Source organism: Dinoponera quadriceps, unplaced genomic scaffold (assembly GCF_001313825.1).
Source record: "Dinoponera quadriceps isolate SergipeBrazil2010 unplaced genomic scaffold, ASM131382v1 scaffold1750, whole genome shotgun sequence".
In the NCBI taxonomy this organism is placed as follows: Eukaryota; Metazoa; Arthropoda; class Insecta; order Hymenoptera; family Formicidae; genus Dinoponera; species Dinoponera quadriceps.
Genome location: NW_014556445.1, coordinates 157,787 through 166,661, shown reverse-complemented (window position 1 = coordinate 166,661; position 8,875 = coordinate 157,787). Strand labels below are relative to the sequence as shown.

The following is an 8,875-nucleotide window of genomic DNA, read 5'->3' as shown; positions in this document are numbered from 1 at the left end:
CCCCCCCCCTCCCACCGCTGGTTTCATCCTCGTCATTGTACCAGCTTCCATCCTCAACCCTCCGTTTCCTCTCGCTCTTTTCAGAGCAGCGATAGCAATGGCGTGATCAGTCCTTTTTCCGCGATTAGCTACCGATTCCGTGGTAACGCATCGCAACGACCGGCCGAACGAGTGGTCATATTTAGCGCGTTATTCTTTCGCTCCGGCGAACAATTATACCGACGGTCTCACGGGGTCACCGTGTCTCTTGAGACGGGAGGGTAAAAGTACATAAGAGCGTCCAGGTGCGTCCCTTCGCACATGGGGCACCGAGAGAGAAAGAGACAAAAAAGATATAAAAGAAAGAGGGAGAGAAAGAGGAAACGTCGAGATTTTCCGGTTTTTCGAGTTTCACGTCGGCTACGCCACTGATCGGAACCATGTATCCATCCCTTTTCTCTGTCTTCCCCCTCCGCCACCCTTCGCTTGCCCTCGGCCACCCCTTCCGCCACCCCCGGCAGCAGCAGCAGCGGCAGCAGCTTATTCACCCTGGTCGCCTCTCTGCCGGTCCGAAAACCGAAGCCGAGCCTTCGAAGCTCGAGCGCGGCGACCACCACTACCACCACCACCACCATTACTACTACTACTACTACTATTACTACTACCACTACCATGACCATCACCGCCACCACTACCACCACCGCCGCACCGCCGGCAGCACCAGCATCAGCAGCACCAGCAACCCCACCCCATTCGCCACCCCGCGACCTACCCGCCCGCCCTCGATATAACCCCGCTCACTCCATCCGCCGCGACGACCGCAGACACAAAAACAATAACAAATCGATTCGCAGCAGCGATGGGGGGAGGGAGGGGGCGGCGGTGAGCGGGAAGGCAACGGAGGAAGGGGTCAGCGCGAGGGGTAGGACGGCCGGGGGCCCGGATGTGCGAGGGAGAGGACACGTGCGAACGAGCGAGAGAAAGGACGAAGCCGTCGAGGGTTGAGGAGGTCCTCCCCCTCGGCGCGCCTCCTCTTCCAACCCCGTCCCCCGTCCGCCAGCTCTCTCACCCCCTCCTCCCCCCGTGTCTCTTTCCCTCTTTCTGGATATTGTATAGAGAACGTTATGCTAAAGTATGCATGCACGAGGGTCGGTCCAATGGTCAGGAATCTCGCGAGTTCGTTCGTTCTGCGGCGGCACGTATCCGGACCCGCGTTACTCCTTCGTTCCGATACTCGCGGATCGCGACGACGTCACGTTCTTATTACCGTCGTTCGTATCGTCATCATCGTCGTCGTCGTTTTCGTCGTCGTCGTCGTCGTCGTCGTCATGAGTGTAGCGGGGGAGGCGGCGCTACGCCGCGACGCGCGTGCACTTCCGGTCGACCGGTAAGGTGGAGATCGGCCCGGCCTTATGGCGACGAGAGGGGGCGACTGGCGGGGGATGATTCAGCGTAATGACGATCGGCCCGAATTGTTGCGGTAGGCCAGCATAGGGATGTCCCCGGAGGGGGGCTTCCCGGTCCTCTTGCGATTTTGCGGCGATCGCGCCGATCTACGCTTGCAGCTCGGTCCGATCTCGAGGTACAAATCGCGATTTTCGCGCCCAGTTCGCGTTCTCTCTCCCTTTCTCTCTTCCCTGTTTCCCACTCAGTTACTTGTTTCCTAGAGTGATCTCTACTGGATCGGCATTTGCTTTTTTCGTTTATATATACATGTGTGTGTGTGTATATATATATATATATATATATTGCAAACTTGAAATGCCGTATGTAGAAATTATAGTTGTTCTCCAGCAAGAAACACAAAGTCGACACGAGTCTAATCACACCATCGTTTGGCCTTACTTCGCATTTGGTAAAGAAGAGGATGAGAGATGATATAATTGGACTTGCGTCGACCTGTGTCTCTTGCTGGAAACCAACCCATGTATGGACAATTGCATAAATTAAACCCGCGCAGTTCACCGTGCGTTGAGCAGCGAGTTTAATTTGCATGACGGAATCGATATAAAACCGCAGAGAGCCGGGCAAAATTCTTCTGTATTTGACTATATTACTCCTCCATATTTATTTCGGTCGCCAGGTCTCCTTTATTTCGAATCAGCTTCGAAGAATGCTTTTCCGGTTCCCAAATCTGCAACAAGGACGTACAATTAGACCTCTCTCTCTCTCTCTCTCTCTCGCGCGCGCGTTTCCCCCTAAGGAAACGATGGAAGACGTTATCTCGAAACGTTTCACCGCAGGGACGAGCACTTCCCGTTTCCAACTGATCTCTCGCGGAACTTCCCAACCGTGAATGCAGATTCAAGAACGCAGCCAAGTCGCATCCGGTCGCGTCCATCTCCGGCTCTTCCGCGGAGTTCTGCCTCCGTCCTCACCCGCGTTTCGGCTCACGATGACCGGCGCCAGCAGAGCGATCTGCAAGAAGGAGGGTGCATGGGAATTCGTGACTTCCGGTTGCAGATTTGCTGCCGAACGATCGTGACCGTTTGTCTGCACGCGTAGCGCTTCGGCCGCGCGGAGACGACGAGCAATTCGACGACGCAGGCGATCGCACGCATTCAAAGGAACGTCGAGAACGCAGAAAGTTGGGACACTACGGGGTGTTTCGTTTCGCGTTCGTGGGTCAGAGAAGGCGCGTAGAAGGAAGTCGTGGGAGAAAAATGGACTCCGCGCGGGGGAAAGTTAATTAGACACGATCTCGCATAATGTGTCCGCCCGCGCGTTGTTACTACCATTCCGGATTTGCGTCCCGAGACGTCGCGCGGATCCCCACGTTAAATTACACCCGGTATTATTCAATCTCTCTCTTGCGTGCACATCGACCGATTCTGGTGTATTTATTTTTGGCATGCTCTCTCCACACACACACACATATACATGCAACATGTAACGAGCCCTTCGCGGCTACTCGGAGAATGAGCACTGAAGGGAGTAAACAAGCGACGTGCTAATCAGCACAGAATCCGGGGCTCGGCGAAATACGCTCGAACGACTCAATTAAGCGCGAACGAGCGAGACGAGCGGAACGAGAGAGAGAAAGAGAGAGAGAAAGATGATATATTACGCGCGAAAATAGATAACACATATTCCGTGTTTGCGAGAAAATTGCGAGTAAGTATTGATTCGCGCGAGGACCGCCGCTAATCTCTTCTCTCCTCCCTGCTCTCTTTTCCTTTTTACACTGTGTGTGCCCCCCTCCTCCCCGCCTGCGAACATAATGACGATCGGCTGCCGTTTCGAAAGCTACACGAGCCTCCACGAGGTCGCTCTCCGAGTAGATCCGTGTCGATTTGTACATTCGAGCCCCCTTCGCCTCTTCGATGGTTCTCAGTTCTGACATCTGATCACTTCGGGCGCTTCGCAGTTACTTCGAATAGAATGGCGAGCTTTGCGATCGCGTGTCTCGATAAAGCGGCTCCGCGAACTTCGAATTTCAAAGCGAGCCTTGCGAATGCGACACGAACCTGCCCCCCCCCGTTCTTATCCCGGGATTGCGATTGTCCTCGAATTAGCGCTCGTCTCCGCCGGGAGGGACAGTCGAGATCGCGAATTGGTCGGGGTTCTTCATGAACTCGTCTTGCCGAGTCCGAGAGACTATCCATCAGTTGACACTTTGCAGATGGAATATGGGATCTGGGGTCTTCACGTCGCGGGTGAACTTTGGGGCGACCCGCGTTTCGCCCGAAGGTACCCGATTCTGCCTCCCGGCGCGACGCATATCCTACCGAGGGCCGCCTTCGCCCTGAGCGCCCTTCATCGGCCGGATATACTGCCGCTGCCGTTGACGGCGGCTGGACCGCCCTATGCTCCTGTAGAACTGGTCACGAAGCCGTCGGCCGCGTCCAAGGATGTCGAGGACGCCGAGGATGCCGAGAAGAGCGTGAGCGCCGAGTACGAGGACACTCGGCAACGCGACGACAACGAAAGGAACATCGAAAAGTCTGATCAGGACGAAAACCAGGTGAGAGTACACACCTGGTCGATGTAACGGGGTAAAAATAGAATATCGTTAAACGATAGTGGGTAACATGGTTCCCAGCGGAGAGGCAGTCGCTAACTGCCTCGGGCTATAGCTTTATCAATCGAAAAATTAGACACTTCCGCTCGCCAGAGTTTTTTGCGGCGCTGCTTGAAACCGTTCTCGGGAACGTGCGGTTTAACTTTCATTATTGAGAGTCTTGGATACCCCAATTAACCTCACGGAAGAAAAATTAGCCGATAATGTCAGTTCAAGACTCAGTTTAAGACTCATATTCTCATATATAAACAAGAATATGTAATCTTATGCAAAGACAAAACTTCTTACATGAAGAAATACTATATAATTCTTGTTATTCAAGAATAATTTTCATAAATTGAGAGGAAAAATATTAGAAAGAACAATATATTTTTTAAATAAGAATTGTATCAATTTCAGGATATCGTTCTTTCTAATCAATATTTTTCCTCTCAAGAAAATGATTTCTGAATAATAAGAATATGATATTTTTAGTGGATTTATATAGAATTTTTTCGTGTATATATGTAAGCAAGAGTTTCATATTTACATAAGATTATATATTCTTGTATGAGTCTCGAATGTTTCATATTCGTTTGATTTTTTCGTGCACACACAATTATTAGGGATATACAGGATGAGGCAATAATTATTACGACCTTGAATATCTTCGAAATTTGAGAGTAAGAGGAGAATTTATCTATTGAAAGTTGCCCGAGGTTATCATTTCAAATAGCTTCTGCGAATATACATTTTTCTCACTTTCGTCTAATCGTGAATAAAATATTTTTATTTTTCGAAGATATTCAAGGTGGTGATGGTTATTACCTCACCCTGTATATCGGTGAGAAACGCACAAGCGGCAACGATTTCTGTCTCTTTCACACTTACTCTCCTGTTCACATTACCGGTCAGACTTGCGTGCCGAACGAAAACAATTACAACGAAGACGCTGGCGACGAAAGCGACACTGGGAGCACTAACAGTTCACATCGATCGGCCAACAATAATCTCACAAAGCTGCCCGATCCGATGTCATGCTTGGTCCTCGGTAAGGTCTGTCCATTGCTTTCACGAATTCACATTCTTCCGAAATGAGCGTTTCTTCCCCTGTGAATACAAATTAAATCTGCACAGAGAAAAAGATTTCTTTAGATTTAGAATACATATTTCTTTTACATTGGTTGCTTTAATATAGATGACATAGTTTAATATCAAATGCATTTTGTTAGAATGAAAATATTGTTATTTCACAAGAATAAACCATGTTTTACTTTTAGGAGATTTTAATATTTAATTTCAATCAAAAAAATTTTTGTTATATATTAAATATTGCTCCACTGAAACACACAAAAAGGATTCTTTAATAACATAGCGTTACTTCTTTCAAATAATTGATTGCTTAAGAAACCAAACAATATTGCTTATTGAATCTAATGTTCATTTGTTTGCTCCGTTTCAAAAGACGAAATATGTTTCAATTAAAAGAATTTTATGAGATCCAAAAAAATCATTTTCTTTGTAATTACATTCAGCAGACTCAGGCTCGTGATTGGTGAACTATCGATACATGTGGTCGCGTAGATTTTTCTCAAATATTTCTCACCACCGATGTTCAGGAAGGAGCGGTGACGCCGGCTCTGAACACCTGGGTGTTGAGCGCATACACTGCGATGTTGAGCAGGCTGTCGGCCGCCACCGCGGCATTGGAAGCTAGAGAGGGTGCCAATGCCTCCGACAGTGACTCCGAGAGCGAGCATTCGTCCTACACGGAGAAGTACGTAAGAATATTCATTTAGAATGCGCGCTTTCTAATCTGCAGATGGTCCCGATTCCGAACGATTACGATTCGTTCGAGATCGGTGAGAGAGATTGGTGCGCGCGAAAGGTACACTGAGACATATTCAATAAAGATCCAGGGGCAGCAGTCCGAACGTGAGCAGTGTTCACCGCGGCTACTCCTGCGGTTCCTGCGACGTGGTAGCACCGACGAGGCCGGCCCTGCGGAAGCACATAGCCGATCGCCATCCAACACTGTCCGGCGCGGAGACCGGCGAGGCCAAGAGGTGTCCGTCTACGGGTTGTGACTTCACGACGAGCAGCAGGTGTGAATTGGAGACCCATGTGGCGGCGCACGTGGCTCAGGGAATGACGCCTACGGGGAAGAAACGCTCATTGGCCTTGCAACGCGTCAGGTATAGGTACTCAAACGATTTTATATAACTACCCGTAGCCTAAGCTCTCTCTCTCTCTCTCTCTCTCTCTGCCTCCGTTCTTTTAAAAAATCTCACACAATCAGCATCATGTCTCTGCGTGATCTTTTAATATACTTACCGCTCGCGTATTACGTCTACTTCATTTCCACCTCATAATGCGTAGATACGAGAGGGAGGAGTATCGATGTTCGCTCTGTTCGTACGCGTGCACGATCGAGAAGGCGTTCCAGAGACACCTGCGAGCGCACGCGAAGGGCACGGCGCCGGAGACCAGGGTGAGCTGCGCCGTTTGCGGCGCCGACAGGTCTTCCGAGGTCGACCTCAGCAGGCATATGCGAAGGCATCGCGACGATCGATACTTCTGCTGCGATATCTGCATCTTTCGCACAGTGCAATTGAAGAAGGTACGTCCGTGCTGCCAACGGGACCGTCATCATTCCTCAGTCTGCAAAAATCAAACTCGAAACAATGATCTTACAGTTTTCGTTCACTGAATTTCAAGTAACGCAACTATAAGTTAACCCACTATATAAGTAATGTAACTTAGACCCGGTTTTTCATTTTCTGGTTAACTTGTGGTTTAAGCTTAACTCGATGATGATGTAAACATTATGCTCTTCCACTCGTGGTTAATCATTAAACTTGAAAAGTTACCGTCGGTTTAATGATCAACCACGAATAAAAAAACACCATTTTCGTATTATTATCAGTTTGAGTTTAAACCACAGGTTAACCAGAAAATGAAAAACCGGGAAAAGCCTTAAAGAGTTACTTGAATCTTACATGTATTTCTCGTTCATTTAACTTAAAACAACATAACCGTAAGTTAACTTGCAATAAGTTAACCACTGTAAGTAACGTTAACCCACTGTAAGTAACGTTAAAGTTCGGCTGCTTAAAGTAACTGAACAGTCGGCTTTGTAAGCCAGACTTGCCTCTATGGTGTGTGTGTAAGAGGAGAACATTGCGTATTCATAACATTACGACATTACACATTCGGAACGGATAGGTGCGCCACACGGCCGCACGCGACTAATTGAGCAACAGTGGCATTAATTGCTTCACCGTTTGCAGTTGATACAGCACCGGCGCATGCACACAGGCGAGAAGCCGCATCTCTGTCCGCACTGCGCTTACCGGAGCGCGCGTCGCGACAACCTGCGTAGCCACGTGCGGCGAGTGCACAAGAAGGAGAATCTCTACTGCGACACCTTCAGCCCGCGCGGCATGCTAGTCACCCCCTCGCTGTTGGCGAGGGACACCAGCCTGACGCAGAGCCCGGCGTCCTCGCCGTCTTCGAATCCGGACGCGACGAACTAGCGAAAACGCCCAGGCAGAACGAAGAAGAAGAAGAAGTCAGCGGTCTTAGAAGCACCGCGGGAGGAAGATCCCGGGGCTCATCGGCCCTCTCACACGTCCTCATTTTGTCAATACTGCGATCTAGATAATTAGAATTCACTGGGAAGCCTTGTGGGAGTACTGAACTCGGCGGAACAGTCGCTCTTACGCTTGAGGAGTTTGCGAACAGCCGTAAGGAGATCACAGTCCGGTGAGCGTTGAGAGTCAATCGATGCGATAATGCGACAAAAGTGGCGGAAGAAATGTAAGATAACTTAAGAGGTAAAAAAGGGAAGAGGTTGCTCGATAGTACCGGTGTAGATTCGGGGAGGAAGAGGTCAAGCTAGATGCACGGTCGAAGAGAGACCGTCCTCCAGATCAGCATCGGCAAGGCTTCTCCTATTAGACGCTAGGGAACGTATAGGTAATTGCATGCGAACGTCGATAATTTAATGTAACCTTTGAATTCTAATGAGATCTTGCATTAGCTGTAAACGTGTTACATTGCGCGGCCGATCCGTCGATCGGACCGGCCGCTCGCCCGTTCGTCGATCGAACGTGACGACGAACGGGGAAGAAAAATGAACAAGCTGCGAGATGGTGCTAGAATCAGTAGACTGAAGGATCATGGAAGAAAGACTGAAAGTAGAAACGATTCACGGCGCGACGTGACGTCCATCTCTTTTACGCTCTTTCGCACCGACCGCCGTGACTAAAAAAAAAATTACGATTCAGCGAAGTTTAAGACTGCAACTCTGTGCTGTTCTGGGAATTCTCGCGTCGATGTCGTGGCGCTTTGAATGTGCCAAGACTTTCGTTACTCCTCGTTGATTATTTCGACGTCAAAAATCTTTCTAAAATCCGCGTTTCAGTTCTACCGAAATTTTAATTCTCCACAATCTTAATTTAAACTTTCCGAAACTTTTGTTTCAAGACTTCCGACTTAGATGTATAATAATTTTAATTTTACCAGATTTCGCGAGATTTTTCCGACAGATTAAATTTTATCAAATCTTAATTTTTTTATTTTTTATCGCAATAATTGTTATTTCAGTATTACTTAGTTTTTTTTTCAATTCAATATTTTCTAATTTTAATTTCGGTAATTATAAGATCTCTTTCTTTTTCTATATTTATACTAAGAATTGATTCGTACAGACGGATTTGAGTAAAAACTCGCGCGCACCGCGAGAACGCCACCCATTTGTTCTTACAGCGATTGACTCGATTGAATCAGGCCAACGATATATTATAGAGACTGACGAAATCATCGGGCGCACACGACAGTGATACGAGAACCCCGGCGGATGGAAAGGTGCTATTTTACGAAGATTCGTTTTAA

At 48.4% G+C, this 8,875-nt stretch overlaps 1 protein-coding gene across 4 annotated transcripts in view; it reads left to right on the top strand.

The window, feature by feature from the left end:
• LOC106747453 (zinc finger protein 263-like) overlaps positions 1-8,552 on the top strand; it is a 10,571-nt gene extending 2,019 nt beyond the window's left edge. For 2 of the 4 annotated variants that reach the window (XM_014624975.1, XM_014624976.1), the window contains 6 exons: positions 3,602-3,943; positions 4,895-5,035; positions 5,599-5,756; positions 5,893-6,180; positions 6,359-6,599; positions 7,270-8,552. In XM_014624975.1, the coding sequence (XP_014480461.1) occupies positions 3,602-3,943; positions 4,895-5,035; positions 5,599-5,756; positions 5,893-6,180; positions 6,359-6,599; positions 7,270-7,515 (1,416 nt within the window). In that variant the 3' untranslated portion in view covers positions 7,516-8,552. Of the gene's footprint in view, positions 1-2,702; positions 3,944-4,894; positions 5,036-5,598; positions 5,757-5,892; positions 6,181-6,358; positions 6,600-7,269 lie in introns of those variants that run through there. The other 2 variants (XM_014624974.1, XM_014624973.1) reach the window with 2 other exon arrangements.
• The last annotated feature ends 323 nt before the right edge of the window (positions 8,553-8,875 follow it).